The sequence below is a fragment of the Cupressus sempervirens genome, chromosome 11, assembly GCF_028749045.1.
Source record: "Cupressus sempervirens isolate cs-2001-9-10 chromosome 11, ASM2874904v1, whole genome shotgun sequence".
Taxonomy (NCBI): Eukaryota; Viridiplantae; Streptophyta; class Pinopsida; order Cupressales; family Cupressaceae; genus Cupressus; species Cupressus sempervirens.
Genome location: NC_143128.1, coordinates 455,135,130 through 455,159,890, shown reverse-complemented (window position 1 = coordinate 455,159,890; position 24,761 = coordinate 455,135,130). Strand labels below are relative to the sequence as shown.

The 24,761-nt window shown below is 35.5% G+C and overlaps 1 protein-coding gene across 1 annotated transcript in view; it reads left to right on the top strand.

Moving 5' to 3' along the window:
- The first annotated feature begins 6,807 nt into the window (after nucleotides 1-6,807).
- LOC149530360 (Zim17-type zinc finger protein) overlaps nucleotides 6,808-24,761 on the top strand; it is a 38,529-nt gene continuing 20,575 nt past the window's right edge. Inside the window, exons 1-2 of the mRNA XM_089808625.1 lie at nucleotides 6,808-7,069; nucleotides 7,242-7,339. Of these exons, the coding sequence (XP_089664751.1) occupies nucleotides 6,931-7,069; nucleotides 7,242-7,339 (237 nt within the window). The 5' untranslated portion in view covers nucleotides 6,808-6,930. The remainder of the gene's footprint in view (nucleotides 7,070-7,241; nucleotides 7,340-24,761) is intronic.

Sequence of the window (24,761 nt, the reverse complement as noted above, 5' to 3'; positions counted from 1 at the left end):
ATTGGATCGATAGAAGCAAAAAGAGTATCAGAATGTGTGATCTCATCTAGAATTGGAGGTACCATAACTGGAGTGACTAAAGATAGAATGTCTTCTAGAAAGGGAGGAATTGTTGGATCTCCATATGCTTCCCAAAGAGCCATCCAAATATCATAAGGATAAGTGATCTTGCCAATGACATCAAAGAAATAATGATTGACACGGAAATAAATGATATCTAAAATTGTTTTAACATGTGGTATATCAATGTTAGAGAGTAGTTCGTTGGAACATAGATAAGAAAATACTTCCTTATGCTCTCTTCTTAGATTATCAATGATTAAAGCACTCTATTTTTGATAGTTCCTCTTTGTCAATCTCGGTCTAACTCCACACTGACATGTGAAACAAAACTCCATGAGATCAATATATATATAATTAATCAACCCCCAAAATGAAAAAATAATTAATCAACCCCCCAATGTATGATTTGGCACTTTATAGGTAGTGCATTTACAATAGGCCACTTGCCAATTTAGGCCTTAGTGGACTTTTGATTTTATTGTTTACAACCTCCTTTTGGAGTTCAAATCTGGAACTTTACAATGTAGCTTAGAAATACAACAATTTTGAAGCAAGATAAAGCAAAGAAAGGACCTGTTTATGAAATTGGCATTTTTGTCCACACAAGCCTATAATCTAATTGCATATTTAGAAAGTAGATGAAAAATTATTCACTTAAAAAAAAAATAGAACTTGATTTAGAGTCTAGATGAGCCCGTACGGAGCAATTGAAGTTGCAAAATGCAGGATTGGACAAGTACAATCACCAAAAACTACAATTTTTGACAAATTCATGCACTAAAACTAGAAAATAATAGCACCACTAAAAAGTTAGGAAATTCTAGCCAAAATTTAAAAAAATTGCACTTGATTTGGAGCCCGGCTGACTGAGATGTGGCCTTCCAAATTCAAATTGTCAAATCAAAATTGAAGTTGGAGAGGGGTCTAATTAGTAAACTGCAAGGTTAAATTTGACATACAAATGACTGTCGCAATAGTGTAAATTGACTTGTGGATGACAGTCAAATGACCATCAAATTTAATGACAAGGTTTGTTGATGTCAACAAAAATCGGGTTCCCTAATGACGTGGCAGTGATGTCACTACTGATGTTAGCTATACAGAATCGTACAGATGGGTATCATGTCATGTATGGACATGTTGACTTAGCTCTACATGGTTGTGTGCGGGTCTGACGTAGCATTTGACTATGCTGACGCGTGGTTATCATAGTACTGGAAAGTTTTCGGTGGCTTGCATTTTTGCAATCGTTGGCGATATAGAAGATCCATCACCAAGTTTGAATGCCAAGGAGTGTAGGACACTGTTGGCAGGGGAAAATAGATAGGTTGGCGAAAAGCCTTGTTGGCGGGGATGTTTTTAGTCCCACATTCATTGCACAACACCCTTGTGTGTTGCATAAAATAAGAAGCCTGTGAGAGTTTCAAATGGCTTAAAAGCCATAGTGCCTGGTTTGTTAAAGGAACTGCCAAAATATTGAAGGCCGATGCTAGTTGTGATAGATGCTAGAATGTGTTCTTCGATAGTTGAGGAATATTTGCTGATTGAGGATTGAATATTCTGCGCAGGGCCAAGATTTCACCACCGGGTGCCTACAAATTTTTTTTCTTTGCAGGCCTAATGGCCTAAAAAAAATTTCAAACAAAATGCTCAGAAAAATACAGAGAAAATAAAATTAATAGATCCGAAAATAAATTAAGCAGATCTGAAAATGATCATACCAGATTTGCAAATTGGGCCTTCGAGTCAGGTTTACAAAAAAAATTTGCCTCAAATTTGACTATGGCCCAATATAGGCAAATTTATAGTCAATTTTCACCGAATCAATGCTCCGAATGCAATGGTGAGGTCCGCTTTAGCTCTACATGCTCCCAATAGCTGCGGATACTCTGAATCTGAATAGAGGTGTCCTTAGAGAGGTGAAGCAAGAATGGTCTCCAATGGTTATAAAATGACACCTGTATGGCTTTGATACAATGTAAGAATTTGGTATAGCTCTGATACCATATAAGAATTTTCGTTAGGGAAAAATCACCCAAGACCAAGAAGCACAATAACTAGCACAAAATAGTCCAACAGAGTATGATCAGAATAACAATATGATATTTAATTGATTGTAATTGATATACAAGTACACTAGAAGTGCCTGTATATAAAGGCCTCTAGAATGCTTCTAGAATGTCTAGGAGTTAGCAATATGATAAGCCTCACAACTAAGCATGTCCACCAAGAGTGGTTTATCCTCCATTGAGCACATAAGTTAGTGCGATGATGAGAGGATAAGCCTACTAAGGTGTATCACATAAAATTATGTTGTAGACACCATGTGCTTAATTAAGAGCATGAACAACTATGTTGTCAACATGACAACACAGTTAATTATGCAAAGTCTAGTGTTGTAGACACCATGTGCTAAAATAGAGTTGCTAACTCTTGTGTTGTCAATAAGACAACTCATATGAGTATGCAAACTCCTAGGTGTCTGACCTAAGAAATAATAAAATAATGCATTTATCCTAAGTAAACTTAAGTAAAGTGTAAATAATAATTATTTACACTAACATAAATAATGATTTATAGAAAAAAATCATTATGTGTAATGACAGTCTAGAAACCATCATAAAAATAGGCCAAAAAATGCTTCAATTCCATTACAAAACAAATCAATTGTACACAAAATAATTTATAGTTTGAATGATGGTTCAAAGCATAATTGTGCAAATACACAGTTGTGCCTTCTATGACAAGTTCCAACTAAGCTAATGTTAAAACCTAGAAAATTTTAATCAAAAGACATGACTAAGTTGAAACCCATAATACCTTTTTGATGAAGAAATAAAAGGAGTGAACCTGAAAGCTACAATGATATCAATAATTTTTTTGAATTTTCTGATATGCATGGATATCATATGTTGCCTAAAGGTAACAAAGTGACATGAAAACTAAAATTGAATGGTGTAAATTCCCAAAATTGACATTTATGATGCTTACTAATAGTTTCATTAGGAATGCAAAGAAATACAAGGACGACCTACATGGTTCTTGTCTAGCATCACTAGATATTCCTTACCATCATACTTAAATATGGAAATAGAAGATTACAGACTCTAAGATCACACTTTAATCTAGGAAATTGAGATAGAGATTTATTTTTCTTATCAAGTGCAATTAGTTTTTTTTTAGTGTATAAATAGATCTGCAATTCACTTTTGTGAACTTAATTTGTATTTATAGCTTCTGGAGACAAAAGGAAGATAATATTAGAGGCCGTGGATAAGAAACCCTACATATTTCCTAAAAAAATCTTTCGTGCCCTCTAACAATTATATGTTTTATGCAATGAACGTAAGTTGAAGTGTATTTTGGGCAAATCATAACTGCAAAATGTAGGCATAATCCTTTTCCAAATTGTGGGGAGAATGTGTTGTAATAGCACAATAAAACATTTTTAAGGTTATTCTTTACAAATCACACAAGAGGAAATATGTTATATTGTTTGCTATGCATATTTGTAGGTAAAATCTATACATAGCATTTCTACATAGTCCCTTCAAAACTTATGTGAATTCAAGTAGCATATAGTCTTAATGAAAACATATTCCTAATAGCATGCAAGATATTGGTGCATTTGTGGTTCCCAACTAAAGTATTGTAGCATCTTGACCATTTCAGTAAACCTGAATCAGAGGAAAAAATAGGATTGGAGAAAAATAATGTTGTTAAAAAGAAATATTAAAAAAAAACCTATTCTGCATATTGATTAAATATAGAGTGTGAAAAGCAATTAGAGCCCAAATCCAAGACATGTGACTCAAGCTAATCAAACAATGGACTATCAAAAAAGTGTGATGAAACATATATAGCTTGTATTTGCAACTGCCTTATGAGCTCGTATTTGCAACCTCCTTAATGGTAAAACCATAGAAATTGAGTATTATGGTAGAAGCCCAACTAGAGATGTTGATAAAATATCAAGGGATTTGACATGTGCTACAGTGGGGATAAGTCAAATGTGAGAATGAATAAATCCATGTGAATTAATCTCTAATTCAATGTTATTGTTCTTGTTCTTGGAAAATGGCATTCCCAACATAGAAGGGTTCGACAATAATGATCCAAGAAAATTAGAGATGTCTTGGAAAGTAAATGGATAAATCATACATGTCGATGCCATTATCCTTCGGTATATGCAGATATGTTGATGTTGTTAAAAAATGGTCTTTCATCCTTGCTATACATCCACTTATTTTATTTTTTCTAATTTTCTTAGAGATAAATTGAAAATACTATCAAACAATACTAACACATCCAATCAAACATTAAAAATAAAAATTTAAAATTTCATTTTAATAGGAATATTCATACAAACTAGAGGATAAGTGGGCAACAATGTTGTCATTTGATGCATTTAGTTTGCTTCATGGTCTCTTGGGTGCATAATGACCCAAATAACTTGTCCTTGTTGATGCAATTAAAGATTTCTGCAACTATATCAAATAACCTACTTTTTTTGCATTGACATAATATTAGAGAAGTTGTGGATATCACTAGATAAAGGCCCAAGCATTCCATATCCCCTAATTGACAAATCCACATAAAGAGTTGGCATGTAACATTTTGGTATGGATATTGAAATTGAAGCTTCTCTTAACCAATCATTTCCTTTGCCCTTGTTGATCTTTAAATCTAGAGGTTTTTGCAAAAAGTACAAATGTGTATAAATCTACAATTTCTTGGACTCAAAACATCCACAAGGAGGCATGTTCAATGACATCTGTCATCTCAAACCTAAGCCATAATACACTCACATGCAAAAGACACACTATATATGCATCTATCCAATGAAAAATTTCTCAACAACCTTATTTTCTGATTTTTTTTGATGCAAGAAATAAAAAAGACTATGGAAAAATTTACTAGAGGCAATCAAAAAATATATATTAAAATTTAGAAATTCAAATTAATAGAGAATATTGTGCAAACGATAGTATAAATAAATAGTATAAATGAATTGTGTTGTGAGTTTCACGATCTTGTTAAAAGGAACTAAAAGAAAAAAATCAGCATTAGATGTTTAGTTCTTGCCTTTGACAGGAAACTAATGGAATCACCAAGTTCCATATTAGTTCTATAATCTAAAAATTTCATTGATATACCAATGTTTGCAAAAGGTTTATTAATTTGTATTTTTTTTGAAATTGAAAAATACAATTTTTAGAAAACTTTATTAGTTCATGATGAAAAAAGTAATGAAAAAATTCAATTTTCTTCATAAAAAATACAACTATTTTTTTCAACAGCTCTATTAATGCAAGCATTAATTTCAACCTTATCTTTTCTTGTGACAAGTGGATAAACTTTTTTTTTAAATAATCATTTTTCTAACACCTCTATTAATGAATGCATTAATTTCAATTTTATATTTTTCACATTTGTGACAAGTGGATAAACTTAAAAAAAAAAAGACAATTAGTTTTAATTGATGTTTATCTTTGTAATTTCTAAAATGTTATTCAAATATATATATTTTAATCAAATATAGACATTTTAACTCTTTTAAATTGTCAATTTTCAAAAATTATTTTTTATATAGTTTAATTTCATATTAATTTTAATTTTAATTTGTATATAAGTTTAAATTATAATTTAATTATTTTTATTTTTACATATCTAAACCAATGCTTTTAATACATTTTCTTTTATTTTTTATTTATATATATAATTTTATTAGATTATACATTTATTTAACATATATAATTTTTACTATATTGATATTTTTAATTTATACTTTAAAATACATAATATTAATTTTGTATCAATTTTAATAAAGTTCAAATTATTTAGCTTGGTATATTATCAACTTTATTTATTATAAGTGTGTTTGATTTTTTTAAAGCATAAATGTTATTTTTAAATTAATTTATATATTTTTTTAATGCATTATATTTAACCTTAAGAATATTGTCCAGCTTCTGCAATTGGATAAATTTATCACTAGAACAAGATATATCAAACAATTTAATAATTGAAATTAATCAATTTAACTCTTTTAAAAAAAAATTATACAATTTTATCTATATCTCATGTATAATTAGTTGATAAATATCTTTGATATGATAAATTTTTTTAAAGATATCATCTAATTTTAATTTAGCATGATACTATAATGTTTATTTATATATTCTTTTACTATTTTAATTAATATACATCATTGCAGTTATATAATTTAATAATATACTAATTATACTCGTAATTTAATTTAGTTTAACACTATAATGTTATATTTTTTATTACTATTTATTTGTTATAACCAAAATCTACTTCAATCAACTATAAAATCATGAAGGCAAGAACTTTGACCCATGCACCCTTGTTTCATATTGTCTACTAAAAGATCAGCATTACATGCTCCCGTATTATCCTAATAAGATGAAGGGCATAAACATATGGGACCCTTACTCTGTTCAAAACAAGGGTGCATGAGGCATATAAGACGAAGGGCATAAACATATGGGACCCTTACTCTGTTCAAAACAAGGGTGCATGAGGCATATGGTTCAATTTATCTAGAATTTCTTGACAATAAGAATCGAGAGATTCGGCAGAAAGGAAGATGCGGAACGGAATTCCATAATAATAATAATAATAATAATAATAACAACAAGAAATATCGCCAAGCAAATCCGACAGCGCCCACAATTTTCCAATTCGCATTTGGGTGGATATCGACGCAATTGACCTTCCGTCTTCTGCGGGGTTGTGAATCTCTGATTTGTTTGGGAGGAAGGGAGGAGTTTGTGGAGTGGGTATCTTAATTTTGGAGAAACGAGATTAAATCTGCTGGTTTGTGTCGCGAAGGGATCGAGAATGGAGAGCATTGGAGCCACAGTAACTTTGAGGGGCGGTTGTGGATTATCCGCTCTTTATGATTGCAATAGGAGCGTTCCTTCTCCCCCGTCTCTAAAGACCAGAAGGCTTTCAGTATCCGCTCTTCACAAAAAGTCAGGTATGCATGTATGTGAGCACTTCTTAGGGGAATTAATTACCTTTTATTTCCCCATGCCAATCTGCTCTGCAGTATGTTCTAATTGATGTAATGGTGTAAATTACATATTTCATTCCCATTTATCAGTGTTCTCAATTCTGCTGATTGAATTTTTTGTCTAATATTATCGTAGACGATGAAAAGAACATAGAGGCGTCCGAAGGGACAACTGGGTTTCCCCTGATAAAATTTCAGGGGAAGGATACCACTTCCTTGCAGCGTCTATCAAAGGTAATTTATTTTTATGTTTACTTTTCGCTGTTCTGTTTTTCATTTTCTCCTGGGTGAATTGCAACACTTACTAAGCTGATGGAAGCTCAAACTTGAATCACCATAGCCTTAGAACCCATGTTCTTGGTGTTTCTAAGCTTCTTCACTTGGGGTATATTGCATCTTGCTGTGGATGCTATTAGTTTACTCAACTCCAACACTTTCGGGTTTATCAGTTTACAAAAAACAAATTAATCAACTAAAAAACCCGAGTTTTATAATATATAAACATTTAAGTAGATCCTCAAAAGATATAAACATATATCCATGTAAAGTATAAGTCTTGAAAACTCCGTTTGCAATTGAAAGAAAGCAAACACACAGGTGTTTGAGCAAATGCCTCTCTGAAAGGAATGAACTTTTGAATACTACCAGTAAGATGAAATCACGAGTTTGCTTTCCATTTAACAGGTTTCCAATTTTATTAGTGGTTGCGTGTTTTTAATTATATTTTTTGCTTCTAACCATTGGTGACCTCCTGCCCGCATTTTTGCTTTTGTAAAGTAAAAACTGTAAAATAAATGCTAAAGAGTTGATTTCTAACATTTTATTTGTGAATGCATTTTGGCTAACTAGGTGTTGTTTACAAAAGATTACCAGAATTTGCTAACTTAGTGGACTTCTCATTGCCAGTGAAAATGTACTGGACTGGAATTACGAGACAAATTACAGCAGGGGAAAGCTTTCAATTTCGCTTTGCTCCATGTGAAAGTCTACCTAGATTCCTCATTCTCCTCTAGGAGAACGCTTTATCTTAGTCACATCAAGCTTGCGAGATGCTTTCTACTTTTTTTAATTGAATTCCCGTTTGTGGTATAAATTTGCATGTGTGGACACCTTGACATCCCAGGAATGCAAAGTTGTTCCTAATTTCAGCAGAAAAGAAAGAGTCATCACCTTTTTAAGGAACGTTCCAACTTCGTAAGAAAAGTGGAGTGGGTTTGGATATCCCTTCCCCACTCCTCTCCAGCCAGAACATTCTGGACGTCTAGAATGGGTGTCTAGTCCCTAGGGATACGTTCCTGAGGAAATCTGGTTATGTAATGTGTTTGCTCCCACAGTCGGACCTATGGAACAGCCCAAAAGTATGTGTGTAGATATATATTCCAAAATTCACTCATTTCGTACTGTCTCAAATAGGTGCTATGCTTTTTGAACATCTATTGCAGTGTACCTAGGCTCTTGAGAACTTTATCATTTATACTGGAATCCTCAGGAACCTACAAAAAACAATATGGAGTCCCTTAAAGTAGCTGGTAGATGAGATATCTACAACCTGCTCAAAAACTGAAACCTTGAAATGTTTGTTCAAAAAAGTTTGACAGGCCACTTTTGCAGCTATAAATCTTTTTAATTACTTTGCTGAAGCAATGCAATTATGGGCCGTTATGCTTCTAGATTGTCAGTTAAGAAGCCCATTTTTTGATTCTGAATTAAATATTTTAATGCCATGTGAATCACACTTCAGAGAGCTTAAAAGCTCACTTTTGAGCAAGCTGTGAACTGTAAACCATTCTCACAAAAAGCTGCAAACTTCTGCGAATATGAGTGGATAGTGGTCAAGGTTTCAATGGGTATAATTACTTTGCCTACTTGACATTCCTGCTGTTTTTTTCCCATTCAAAGTTTTCTAGAACTGATGATTAATTTTCCTTTTTTTCCAAGAACATTACAGATGGATGTGTGGTTTGAAGACATAACTTTCTTCTATGTATATATAACACTTCTACAAAAATTCAAGCTGCTACTTAGTATTTAATTTTAAAAAAAGTCATGTTTTTTTGTCAACTTTTACCATTCTTACCAGAATGATGAGTTGTATTTGAAAGAGAATGGGGCTAAGACAGCCAGTGGTTTGAGAGGACACCTGAAAGAATTAGAAAACTTTTATCAAGAAGTGGGAATGGAAGTGAACACCAGCAAAACCAAAGTGGGAATGCAAGTGAACACCAACAAAACCAAAGTGATGATCTTTTTTTTGAATAGAAATAGGAAGCCCTCAAGCATGTTTCTCTTTGAAGGTAATCCTTTAGAGATAGTGAATGACTACAAATTTTTGGGAATCGATTTTGAAAACAAGCCCAGCTGGGAAACACACAGAACAAAAAGAATTTGGGGGGCTGCAAAGCGCTGTATTATCTACAGAACAAGTGTAGGAATGCAGAATTATGGGATTGGAAGACCAAGAAAATGCTGTTTGGACTGTTGGTCACTCCGGTGGTCTTGTACGGGTGTAAAATTTGGGGCAGCTGTGTGTCAGATCAGAAGTGGAGAGAGTTTGAGAGAATACAGAAACACTTATCATCAGCAACCTCAGAATCAAGATAATAGTGCCTTATGAGATCTTATTGGCGGAAGTTGGCTCCTTCCCTGTAGAAGCCATTGCAATTGTTCGGCTTCTAAGTTACCTAAAGAAAACTCGTGGTATGGAATGCCACTGTTGGCCTAAGTTAGTCACACAGGAAAGGCTAGATAGGAGAAAAGGCATGTGGATGAAGCAAAACGACAAGTGAATGACAAAATGGGATGTTAACATTCAAGGGTGCCCGGTTAGTAATGAAGAAATAAAAAAGTTTGTTTGTGAAAAATTCGAAGTATCATATGAATAAGGCACAATGGGCAAAAAAAAAACTTATTATATCAAGGAATTTAATCCCAAAACAAATCATGAGGAAAAAGTGTATATAGGAGCAAATGTTAAATGGAGGCCAAAATTGTTTGTAGCCCAACTTAGAACTGACTCTCATCAGTTAAAATGTGAAACTAGTAGATGGAGGGTTCCCCAAGAGGAATGGGAAAACAAGACATGCCTATTATGTGACATGGGTGTTGTTGAGACGAAGCACCACTTTATCATGGAGTGCTCGGCATACAAAGACATTAGATCTGGGTATGTAGGGATTTTAGAGGAAGGCAGTTTGAACTACATATTTGATGAGAAACAGTTAGGCAACACCGCAAATCTGATTATCAAAATCCACCAGCGAAGAGACAAGTTAGTCAACAGGTCACAACTTGCTTAGGTTCTCTTCCTCCTTTATGGGTGTGTGTGCTGGCTTGTAGGTCTCATATGCTGCTTTGGCCTCATAGTTGCTATTAAAATCTTTCATTCGTTCATTCACTGAAGAAAGTTTCACCCAACTCAAGAATTATTGATTTTCTTGCTTTTCCTACACAATTGGTCTATTGTGCAACACAGATGAGGGTGTTTTCTCTACTTCTAACTACCCAAGGGTTCACTACTATAGAGTTCGAAACACAACTTTTGTGAGATAAGTAGGCTTCTAATGTCCCTATCATTTCACTCATTCCTTCATGGTTGAGTTTCGTTTGTAATAAATGTTTTTGCAGATTAAATCTAAGGCCTCCTAAATTTGTATATATCCTGGCGATGTATATATTAAACTCTTAAATATATCCCATGGTACTTTAATTGGTCAAAATGAGCACACATATCTCATATAGCAGAAATAAAGAAACATCATCATTTCAGAATTTTGATTTGTTAATCCCATGGATATTTTATTGGATGTATACCATATGAATCATTTCATCGTAGCTACCCAAAGATACACAATTACTCTGTTTTGATTAAGTAAAAACAAGTTTTGAAAGGACTCGAAACCTTTTACAAAGAATGAAGCAAAGTCCAAGAGAAACTGTGCATCAGCACCAAAAAGATAAACAAGCCAGAACAGAATGCTTTACAACAGAACGTAGATAATAAAGACAACAAAAAAACAGCAGAAAGACAGCAATAGGACAACTATAAAGTCTTCAGCAGGTCAGCAGCCTGATCAACTAAATGGTCATGTTCACTGCAAAAGCCCTCAGCTTATTGATCTCTTTATCATCCATGACCTCTGTCTTCTTCGAGTTTGCCGTTGTGTGCTTGCTGGGGCCATGATCATCCTTCATCTCCTTTGTACCTTGGTTCTTTCTCCCCTGCTCTAGCTTATCCAACAGAACCTTGAAATTTTCAGCAATAGCTTTCAGAATGGAACAACTCTAATCAACAATCTTTTACAAAACATTCTCAGTGCCCTCAACTCTGCTGTCCAAAATATTAGCTCTGGTTTTAACTTCAAGAGGTGGGACTCTCTTCATCATGTTAGTGACATCTTCAGCATTCCCAATCACATCCAAGAACCTATCCAGATGATGGTCTAAAGTCTTCTCACCCCTATTGGTTTTGCTTAGATGATCAAACTCCCTTCTGAGATCCTGCATTTGCTCCTTCATAGTGTTAATGCCCCTCTTCATCGCACTAGGGTTGCCAAAGACACCCTTCATATACCCATGTTCATTCGAGACAAATCTCTGATTCAAATTATCCTTATCCAGGTCCAGTTTATCTTTCTCTGCATTAACATTGTTATTATCGTTGTCCTCAACATCCCCTTGAGGCATAATCTTCTTATCTCTCATATCCTTTTCTTTCTTTTGAGTCAGGGGATCATCATTCGAGGGAATGCTCATGCATCTCTCAGTTTTCTGCATTTTATTTCTGGTTTTAATTCTGCTACCAATTGTTCCCGTGATAGTTCTTTTGCCCTTACTCTTGTTCCCTTTTCCTCTGCAGTCTCCTCATCGGTTCCAGTCTCCTTCTCATAGTTTCCCTCATTTCTTTTCCTGCTCTTAGAGGACGAGCCCCAAGGGGTTAGATTCTTTCTCTTTTTCTCTACCGGCTCAACTTCTTCCTCCTCAATTTCCTCTTCATAGGCCTCTTCCGATTCGCTCTCCATAGTGTCACATTCCAAGGTCCTTTTACCTAAACAGGGTCTATCCACTTTCTTTGATTTTAACAAACTCATAATTAGAACCATGAGTCCTTCATGACAAGCATGATCCCCTTTTGGGTCATTCGGAAGGGTTAAAATGGTACTATCTAGAGATTGCCGAAGATAGGGGGAAGTTTATCCCAACCCCGTGCCTAAAGTGATTAACCAACATGAAATGGTGGCAATAAATCTTGGTAAAGCGGCCATCCAGGGTAATATACTCAATCAAAACAAATAGAATGAACTTGCAAGGTCTAGAAATAGAAGTAGGGCAAAAGTAGGAATTGCTAATTTTAACCAACCTATTTCTCTCATTGGCTGACTCTGCAAATTCATCCACAGCTCTATCAAACATCTTCCTGTCCCTGTAGAAGTTAATTCCTTCCATGTCTAGCCTGTGGCTTCGACAATGATTTCCTCCGTGACCTCCATTCTTTGCTTTCCAACTAGAACACTACCGTTCTTCCAAGTTTTGAGAAACTGCCTGGTGATGGACGAGTTACTTCCCTTTAGTTTCTCCAGATAGCCTGTAAACTTGCCTTGATCCAAGATGTCCCATATCTCTGGTTTTTGCTTCCATTCTTGACGATTCCTAGGGTCACACGTCTTTCTCCTGCCTCTCTTGTTCCTGGTTCTGCAAAAATTTCTGATCTTCCCATAGATCTCGAGTAGGTTCAAATTCTCGACTTCGAAGTCACAACAGGCTTTTCTTTAAACACCCACAATCCATGTGGCAATAAGTGAGTAGTCGTGTCATACTTAATCATCATCCATAAACCCCCTCTCCACTGCATCTCATAATTACTCATTGGTGTTACCTTATTATTAAAACAAATTTGTCTACTTCCAATCCTATTGTACTCAATCAAAGATAACCCGTCAATTGGGATGTTATTGCCATTATTCCATGTCATCTTCGTGTGACTTTTACAAGCCACGTTTGTTGCCCAGTCAACCGCTTTATTAATTCTCTATAATTATGAGTAACAACACATTCAGTGAAGGCATTGGTCAAATTTATAGCTTTTCATATAATATTATGTATAGTCCATGAGGGGGTAGTGACCTTGTTAAGACGATGATATTTAAATATTCCCCTTCTAGCCATATTTTCTCCATATTCATTCTCTTAGCATGTAAAAGTCCATAAAGGGCAGCACTAGCTTCCGCTATGTGATTAGTTTACTTTCAAATAGCGATTGCCATTGCACCGATACTAACCCTATTTTCATTTCTGATAGTAATACCACAACCCACAATCCCTGGGATGCCCTTTGAGGCCCCATCAAAATTTACCTTATACTCGGCCTTGGGTGGGTAGTCCCATCTAGCATAGCTTCAGAGACTTCTCTCAATTTTAGGATAACTAGCCTCAATTTGAGGATAACTAGCCCCTTCCACATTCCAATTCTTAATGACTTTGGTTTCCCACTCATTTTTAGGCTCTTGGAATTTACCACTTAGCCTGACATTCTTAGTCACCATCCTCTTGATCTTATGAAAGATCTAATTGGAATTTGACTCCTTACCCCTGAAGACCGTATCATCCCTTTCCTTCTAGACACCCCAACATAAATAAGGTAAAATATAATTTCACAAGTTGTTAATAAAGGCATTATGGGATGACTACTTCCATATTAAGAACAAATCTTGAATATTGTAAGGGAGACCCCACTCCATTTCTAGTGGTTTAAAGATCCTTTCCCATATGTTTCTAGTGTAGGAACAATGTATTTTCAAATGATTGACCAACGACTCCTCGTCCTTGCAGAGATAACATCTGCTAACAAGACAAAGTCCTTTTTTTATTAAATTGTCAGTAGTGAAAATTTTATTGTGCAATGAGATCCAAAAAAAGATGTTAACTTTAGGGGTCATGCCCTTGAACCAGGCTTTAGCCCAGCAAGCTTCATGGCAATCATCAAAGATATTACCATACAAAGAGGAGACAAAAAACAATCCATTAGGATTAAACGTCCAAATGAGAGAGTCCTCCTCAGTGACTAAAAAGGCAACATTCAACATTTTGTTGAGGTCATTTAGAGAGTCATCCACTCTAGTAAGATCCACCCATTTTTCTCCTTCCTAGTAGTCAGCAATAAATGACCCAAAGGTTGTCATGACCCAAAGGTAGTCTTGCATTGCATCATATAGCCATTCCACTGCTGATCATAACTAAGGGCATGATCAAGAATCCAGATATCATCCTAGAATTGAATAGTCCTACCATTACCCACCTTCCATCTCACCCCTTTATTCATTATGTGCTTATTTTTTTGGGCCTGTTTCCAAATAGCTGAACCACCTTGAACATCATCATTGCTAAGGAAATAGTGGAAGCTTTTGTTATGCATATTATATTTGTTATTCCAGAGGTCTTTCCATTCTCCAACATCATTATAGAGTCTCTAAATGAGCTTAGCAATTAATTATTCATTCATATTATTCATCTTTCTTAACCCTAGACTACCTTTTTTAATGGGCTTGCAGATCTTGTCCCAGGCAATACGGGCCATTTTTTTTATACCAGTCCATAAGAAGTTTCTTTGGATTCTTTCTATAGCAGGGTATCTTAAAAACACTCAAAGCATACAGTGGAATGTTTTGAATAGTAGATTTTAGCACAATTTTCTTACTAACCTTCCTAAGGGGGGAGCCTTTCCATCCAACCAACTTGGTATGGATTTTATCAATCAAAGAACTCCAAAAAGGCTCAGGAGGGTCAAGGCAGAGAGGTAAGCCAAGATAAGGCCCTAGAAGGCTACCCACCTCACACCCCATAATTCTTTGGATTTTAGCTTGTCTTTTCACACATTAATGAAATTTATAGAGCTTTTATTCCAATTTATAATCTGTCCCGTGGCCTACCCATAATCTTCAAGTGACTTTTTGAGATTCCTAGCATTTTTAACTGAGGCTTCTCCCATCACAATCGAGTCATCCATAAATTTTTGGTGTGAGCAAGTTTGTTCCTTTGATGAAGGTCTCAACCCCACAAAATCCCCCTTTTGAACCATTTCTCCACATATCTTCCCAAACATTCAGCCATTAAAACAAATAAGATAGGGGATAAAGGGTCCCCTTGTCTTAAGCCTCGGGAAGCACGAAAAAAAGGAGTCGGTGACCCATTAACCAAAATAGAAAAAGTGGTAGAGGAGACCAGCATGTGTACCGTATCCAAGAATCTGTTATTGAAACCAAAGGCTTCCAGTCCACACCTCAAAAATTCCCAATCCACCCTGTCATAGGCTTTAGACAAATCAAGCTTCAATAAAAACCCTTCTTTGTTTGATTTGGTAAGGGAGTGAATATTTTCATGGACTAAGATAATAGAGTCTAGAATTTGCCTTCCTAGAACGAAACCATTCTGCTGTCTCGAAATCAAAGAAGGTAAAAGAGTCAAAATCCTAAGAGTGAGAACCTTGGAAATGATCTTATAAAAAGAGTTACATAAACTAATGGGTCTAAACTAATCCATACTATCTGCCTTTGGCTTTTTGGGAATCAACACAATAAAAGTACCATTTAGTTCTTTTAGAAGTTCTCTATAACCAAAGAACTCTTTAACCCCTTTGATAATGTCCTCCTAAATGATGTGCCAATAAGATTGGAAAAAAAGAAAGGGGAAACCATCTAGGCTAGGTGCCTTGTCTCCATCAAAGGAAAAGACAACCTTTGTAATTTCCTTTTTAGAAGGAATAGCAGTGAGGCCTTTGTTCTGATCTTTAGTAATGCTCTTGGGAATACAGTGTAGGAACTCCTTCTATTTCTCCTTATCAAGTTGAGGTTCTCTACCCAGAAGTCCACTAAAAAACCTAATAGCTTCTCTTTTGATATCCTCATCATCCTTAGTAATAACAACATTTACTTTTAATCTAGAAATTTTGTTAACCATTCTATGTTTCATAGTGGTCATATAAAAATACTTTGTGTTCTTGTCCTTTTCTTTGAGAAAATCTTTCCTAGATCGCTACCTCTAGTAAATCTCCTCCTTGGTGATAATATCGTGTAAATCAATCAACTTGGAATCCTTCTCCTCTCTAGAAACTTTCTCATATCCCTCAACTTGAATGTTGTCCTGTATCACTTGCAATTCCTTAAGAACCTTTCTTTTGATTTCAAAGATATTCCTGAAAGTTTCTCTATTCCATCTTTTAATGTTATCCTTGACATTTCTTAGCTTCTTTGCAACTTTAAAGATTGTAGTTCTCTCAACCTTAACCCTCCACCAATCTTTTATAAGATTTTCCAGCCTAGGGTGTAAAATCCACATTTCTAATCCACATTTCTTCAAAACGGAAAGGACAGTTCTTTTTAATGGAGACAGGGTCAGCCAAAAGAAAAATGGGATAATGATCATATCGTGCTCTGACATGAGCCGTTAAGGAGCAATTATAACTTTGAAACCAATTATTACTAATAAATGCTCTATCAAGTCTAACTTGTATAAGATCCTTACCCATTCTTTAGTTCGTCCAAGTATAGTCTATACCTTGCAGGTCGATGTCATGAAGCATATGATTGTCAATGAACTTCATCAAGTCCATTTTGCTATCCAAATTAGGCCGACTTCCCCCATCTTCTCATTTTCCTCCAAAGATGTGTTGAAATCCCCCATATTTACCAGTCCTCATTCGCAAAGCCCCTCCTATGGTTAGCAATTTCCATCCAACAAGCTTTTCTTCCCCATTGGTATTGTGTGTGCATAGACATTAGTTTGCACCCAAGAGGTGCTGTCCTTAGTATTCAACAATCTGACATTGATCATATTCCTGTTCTGAGATATAAGTTCCCTATGTATATTTTTACCATTCCATATAATTGCCATACCACTAGAGACCCCATCTGCATCACCACCTAAGATCTTACCACTCCTAAAGAAAAACAGTCTCTCTACTTTATCCTTTGGCATCTTAGTTTCTTGAAGAAGCATAATATTTGGTTTATTATCTCTTATCATATCCCCTACCATGTCTTGCTTATGAGGATTATTTAATCCTCTGATATTCTATGAGATGATCTTCATTGCTTATGGAATGCTTCTAAGTCCAAGATAGTCCTTTGACTACCATCTACTATGCTTCTGCTTGCCTTCATAATTCTTTTTTTTTTCCTGGTTTGAAGGCCTTCCTATTGGTGTATGAGCATAACCAACATCCCCTATTTTGTTGCTCCTTGTGCTTCTAATAACCATTTGATTTTTTTTGTTATTTTTTTGGTTATTCTCCTTTTTCTTATTCTTCACTTTTTTCTCGCTCTCCACATCTATCCATTTTTCTCCATTTCCTTCTTCACCACCCTGCAGGGCCCTATCAATATCTTCTGCATCCCCCCATTTGGGTGTTCTATCTTCCTTTGGGGTTAAGATTCTAGCCTTGGGTGGTGCGCTCCTATTATCCTTGATGTTCAATTGAGAGCATTCAGATAAACCCGGTCCTAGAATAATACAATCTTGGGCATCTTGATAATTCGTTTCCTTTCTATTAATAGCACTCTTGCTACTAACTCCTGACATTTCTCTTTCGAGAATATTCACATTATATATCTCCTTTGCCTTTCCTATTTCTATCCTTCTACTCTGGCCTTCCCCATCATAGGTATCCATTATCACTATCTGCATAGGTAAATTAGTTGGGTCCTTTTCTAGAATCGGGATTTGATTCATTAAGCTTCCGTTCTCAATCTCCTCACTATTTGGCTCAACAGGCTTAGCCTAGGGGCTAATATTATCCTCTTTCACCTCGTCTATTTGAGTTTGCTCCAGAGCCTCATATTCCTTGGTACCTTTTTGAACCCATTCTTTTTTATATTTCTTCGGGATACTGACTTTATTAGGGCATTTCTTTGCCCAGTGCCCCGACTTTTTACAATGGAAACAAGCAAATGAGATGGATTCATATTCGATCTTTTGCTGCCAGGCTCCCAATTTAGATTGAAGTGTAATGGAATTCGGCATATCAACCCCCTGAATGACTCCCACACAAATTATGGCATAAGTCAATCTCCTTCTTGACACTGTCACTGGATCCATTAATAGAAGCTCTCTAAAGGTATTGGCTATTCCTTGGAAAACATCTTCTGCCCAGAAGTCAAGTGGCATTCCTAGTAGTTTAACCCAAACAGGGGCTTGAACATTTGATTCATTCTGAATACTTAGGTCAGGACTCCACTTTTGTAAGATCATAGTATGCTTACCCACTAACCATGGTCCACTAGACAAGATATTTTTATGATCTTCATTGCAATAAAAGTAGAAGCAAAGGCTACCTTTTGACATAGCAGCAACATCAACATGTCCCTTCAAAACCCATTTCCTTTTAACAAAGGCTCTGACTATCTCAATATTCGGTTTGGCTCCCAAGATTCTCCGCACAAGGGTATGATCGATTCTAGATATATTAATCTCAATGATTTGATCCGGAATTTCTAGAATAAACAAGCCTTGCTCGGTAATAGAGATATTCTTAATTGGAGGGAATGAAGACTTACTGGCCGACTTGATGCCGAACAAACCTGACTATTTTTGGCAGGAATCGGGATAAAAACAACAAACTTGGGTCCCCCTCGGGTCCCCAGGTACCCAACCACCATCAGGTTCCTTCCCTTGCTGACCTGCCTCCATAGTCGCCTCATGTTGACCTCTCTCTCGTGACGGGCCTGCATCAATCCCGTTTGAAATTCGAATTCCACTTTTCCTGCTCACCGCTCCAACTCTGCCCGCTCCAGCTCCAGCCATCCTGTGTATTTGTAAATCTTTCCTCCAATTGTAGTTTGTTGATAATCTGCTAAATTCTATTTTCCTAGGATCCCAAATGATGCCAATACACAATTACCCTGTTACTCATCTCCCATATCGTAAATGTGTCCCCATTTTGGAGATTGATTTGGGGATGTTTATAGATATTTAAAGACTTCATGTGAAGCTTTTTTGTCTTTATGTCTCCTAGAAGCATCTCTTGAAAATTGGGTACAATAGTATTCCATCATGCTATGCACTTTTGTGTGAAAAAAACACTTCTTATTGTTTGTGATTACATTTCTTTTAGTGACTTCTAATTTTCGGAAGCTTTTATAGGCGTAATGTCCTCTTTTGCACTGCCTTGGTTTTGGCCCTAAAATTACAACTCCAACATAGTCCATAAAATGTATCTTTCCCATTGGGATTAGGAACATTAACTCAATCATATGATATAACGATTCTCATTAATGGATATCTATTGTAATGCCCAAATTGGAGTTTACCATCTCATAACAAACATAGCTTAGTCTTGTAGGAACCTCAAAAGCGTGCTAGTAATCTACTTAGTCAAACTAAGCCCAAGAGCAGGTCATATTCATATTATGCTACACTTGCCCATATCCCACAAGTGGTAGGAATATCCAACTATGGATAGATTTCCCCTCTTGGGTCGGACATCCCACAAGCAGAAAGAATATCTAACAGTGGACCAATCACCCCTTGGAATATATACTGTCCCCAATTAATTAAAGTGACAATTAGTTAAATTGATTTTTATTAAGCTGTCAAAAATAAATGAAATATTTAAATGATAACTTAATATTATCTAATTTAATTGAATTAAAGTATTATTAGATGCCAGTTTATAACTATTAGTCTATTTCCCTTAGAGTTCAATTTAAAAATTAAAAGAGGGAATTGTGAAGACAAGCAGAGGGAACATGTAAAGGCAAAGACATGGAATGCCAAGAGACAGGCTGATGGAAGGCCAAGAGTTTTCTGGAGAATGCTATTAAAATACAATGGGAATATTTTTCAGATTATGTTCAGATTATTATTGAAATAGAATAATCTGTTTGGTGCATTTGCATTAGTTGAATTTATGGAGACAAAAACCTTCAGGAGTTGATGAAATAGCTGAACAAAAACCTAGTTCTTTTTAGGAGTAGATTCATGACAGTTCACACTTGTGCGGAATTTGCACAGACATCATTTGTAGACAAAATTTGTAAGAACCCGTGCTTGGTTCAGAAATATCTACTAAGGGGTTTAATATTGTTTATTGTCTGAGACATATTAAATTCTGAGAATTGTACTCAAAATGTTAAAGGGGAAATATAAATATTGAATTTTGTGACAAAGACATTCATGGGACCACATACTTGCATTCCATGGGAAAAATAATATTTCCTTAGTACCACTGAGAGGAAATTAATAATTCAGAGGAAATTAATAATCCAGTGAGCTTTGGTTATTATTTGTGAATAGCATTTGAGTGGGGATGGTTTATATTTGAGATTTTTAAATGATTAAAGTCTGCCAGTATAATTATTTGAGGTAGCTGCTTCAAATAAAGTGTAATATCATGTCACTGGAGACTACTAAGGGCCACAGACGATGAATTTTAAAAAAAATGTAAATGCAGTGAATACAAGACTGAGTGATTAAAGTTGGCATTTAATATTTCATACATAATATTGGGCTTTGGCCTTAATGTCACCTGGAAGCTGTAAACATTCACCTTCTTGAGCATCCAGTCAAGAACAACATCTTATATCCATAGCTTGAAACGAAACCATCATTACTACAGTAGACTGTAAGGGGTGCTTGAAGCCTCTGTTGAAGTCTATATACTTTTGGGCAACTACACTTGTGCAGACTTCATCGGCAGACAAAATTTGTAAGGGCATGTGCTTGGTTTAGAAATATTTACTAAGGGGTTAAATATTGTTTATTTTCTGAAATATTATTTTAAATTCAGAAAATTACTTGAAATATTAAAGGGGAAATATAAATATTGAATTTTGTGACAAAACCTTTCGTGAGACCCCATACTTGCATTCTGTGGTAAATTTCAATATTTCCTGAGTATTGCCATGAGGAAATTAATAATCCAGTGAGCTTTGGTTATTTTTTGTGAATAGTATTTGAGGGGGTCAGTTTATATTTGGGATTTCCAAATGATTGAAGTTTGCCAGTTTAATTATCTGAGGTAGCCGCTTTAAATTAAAATGTAATATTTTGTCTCTGGAGGCTATTAAGAGCCAGAAATGATGAGTTTATTTCAAAATGTAAATGCTGTGAATACAAGAATGGATGGTTAAAGTTGGAGTTAAATATTTCATACGTAATATTGGAGTTTGCTGTTAATGTCATCTGGAAGCCATAAACATTTGGCTTCTTGGGTGCCCAGTCAAGAAGAACATCTTACATCCATATCTTGAAACAGAACCATCATTAGTACAGTAGATTGTTAGGGGTGCTTAAGCCTCCGCTGAAGTCTATAAACATTTTTTGCTGACTATATGTGCAGCTCATTATAGAGCCGTGAGAGTTCACAGGGCTGGGACTCTTCTTGACACCGTACATGGCTAGCACAACACATGGCAGCCATTGAGTATGGCCCAATCTTCATTGGTGAAGTATTGGTTTGAACACCGCCAGCTATCTTCTGAAAGTGACAGGAATACACAGCTGCGGGTGTGGGAATATATTTGGGAGAATATATTTCATTCATAATGCTCTTCTGAGTTTGAAGCTTCCATAAGTTATATTCCACAGGAGAGGAAGACCATGCTTAGTATCGTGGAACTCTTATGCATGCTGTAACTGTTTTGCATTCAGAGTTGACTGCTGCGTTGTATAGAACTTCAGACAGACAAGGAGAAGAGTTCAGAATAAATTGTTTGTGCTCTGTATTATCTGCCACTATATATTATCTGGTTATTTCTGTGCCATTCAATGAATATGCTGTCATTGGATAAGTGAATGTTTCGACATGACTATTAGATTCTAGTGCCATCCTTGTATAAACAATCGTCTACTGTTTACAGTTCATGAATAGATTGACTCATTTCAGGTTGTATACATTTAGTCTACAGTCTGAAAGCCATGTTTTTATGAAATTGTAACATATATAGATTTTCCCATAGACTCTCAGCTTAAACTATAACAGCAAGCTTCTCAATACAAGTTTATAACAGTGAATTTATTAGTGTTTGAGAGGGCTTCCCAAATGTTTGATGAAATGCCTCTGCAAATAAGTGCATATGCTAGAACATCGTGATCATACAAAAGTTTGCTAGAATGCTTATGCTATATGTGAATGATATTTGTGGTGTAATTTTGGGTTAGAACTAGCCAGGGTCCTTACAGAGTATCCCGCAAGTGAGAGGAATATCCAATGATGGACCATTTCTCCCTTTGGGCCAACAAAATTGCCTCTTGGTCCATAAGAGGCAGGAATGTCCAACTATGGATCAATTTCATCTCTTGGGGTGGCATACTTAGTTTGGAAGAGCTGGTAAACTACATCTCCTTATCTTACTCCAACTCATGGAATAATTACATGCATATATGTAAACACATGATCTAAGTATTAATGCACTTGTACTCAGTAATTAGTCATGCATATAACACAATTGATTGTATATAGGCTGGTCAAATGCATTATTATCCATAATGGCATGTAGGTAGATGAATGCATTTTTATCTATAATTGCACATAGGCAGATTGAATACATAAGTTCCATACTTATTTAAGGATGCAACGTCAACAGCTGTATATATATTTGAAGTCTGGTTTGTTATACCAGATTAATCTCTAAGATTGTCTCCTCCCTCAAATGAAATTCTTCTATTTTATTTCCTTAATGCCTGCACTTATTCATCTTCATAATCTGCTCTTAGAATTTGAATATTATTCTTTTATTGCTACCCCTTCCTTTTTTTACTTCCCTCACTTATCTCCAATTTTCTTTACATTAATACCTCATCACACCTTTTCATAAAGAGACATGATTCTCCCAAGATAGTTGGCCTTTTCATGTCATGGTCACACACACACACACACACACACAGAGACAAACATGGGCACACAGACACATCCACACACAGATGGCCTTTTCATGTCATGGTCATACACACATGCACACACACAGACACACAGACGCAGACACACACAGACACACACATAGACATAGACGCAAACATAGACACACACACACACAGTTGGCCTTTTCATGTCATGGTCACACACACAGAAACACAGTTGGCCTTTTCATGTCATAGTCATACACACACACACACAGAGACACAGTTGGCCTTTTCATGTCATAGTCATACACACACACACACACAGAGACACAGTTGGCCTTTTCATGTCATAGTCACACAGACACACACACACACACATAGTTGGCCTTTTCATGTCATGGTCACACACAGACACAAACACACAGACACAAACACACACATTTGGCCTTTTCATGTCATGGTCACACACAGACACAGACACAGAGACACAGACACAGACACAGACACAGTTGGCCTTTTCATGTCATGGTCACACACACACACACACACACAATCAGTGAAAGGGTCTCAACATTTCTTAAAAATTTAGTCACCACTTTTCATTATTGCCTTTGAGAATAATATATTATATCTTATGTTGACCTCCCTTGGATGTCTTCCTCAAATTAACCCTTCTCCCATTTATATTTTCTAATGTGAGGAAGAGTCACAACTCTTCATCATGTCCACCCCTTTGCAATCATCACAACCTTTCATGATTACACCCTTCAAAAGAGTCACAACCTTTCATCATTTCTGCCCTTTGAAAGAGTCTTAGTTGTCCCCATAAACTTTGTGAGCATTCTCTGAGTTGCCAAATATTTTTGCTGGACGAGTTTTCACAAAGTTAACTCTCCCATTTTCAAACACAAAATGTGGGTCAAAATGTCAGTGCAATTAAAACATTTGTTTAAATGCATTTTCACATGTTTTTGCTATGAAATTATGTGTTCTCTTTTGAGATGTCAATTTTTAATTTAGTACATTTTACAATTGAACTTCTAAAAAATAAAAAATTCTTATAGAAATTTTAACTTTTAGTATGTGTTATTGAGTGAAAGTTTTGGGTTTGCCAAATATTATCTAAGTTTGAGTTTGCAAACTATGGTTGCCAAAGAGTTTCAACTCTTCATAACTTCCACCATTTGAAGACTCACAATCTCCCTTCATAGTTACAATCCTTTTGCGAGAGTTACATCCTTCGTCATTGCTGCACTTGAAAGAGTCCCTTCCTAATGAGCAAATATAAATCAAATTATTATTGTAGAGGAAACTGATATATAATTCATTTTCTATTGGGTGATCATACATTGATTTTTGAATGGCTTTATAAAGCCTTATTTTCTCGTGCAAAACTTCTTTTGGGAATGGAACTACCACATTAATTCAACTAATTTACTATTAATTAATTTAAACTATAACACTATTCTATGATACATTCTTTCTCATCTTGACAATGGATCATGGAGTGTGATCCAAAACGTTGATGCAAAATTTTATACACAATCTGATTCTAGAAGCATGCCATTTAAACTGACCTATATTAATGTGAAACTCCAACATTCTCCCTTATTACATTAATCCGAACAAGAGCAGAAATTTCAAGGGTTTTGAACCAAATCCTCCTAGAGAATTGATGAAGCGTTGTCAAAATCCTCCTTGCTGACCCAAGAAATACCAAATTGACTGCGTCAATGAACCTCCTTATTGTAGAACCTACAACTATTTGCTGAACTTGAGAGAACATAAGTGTTCCTACCATTGATGCACAATGGGGTTGATGCAAAAT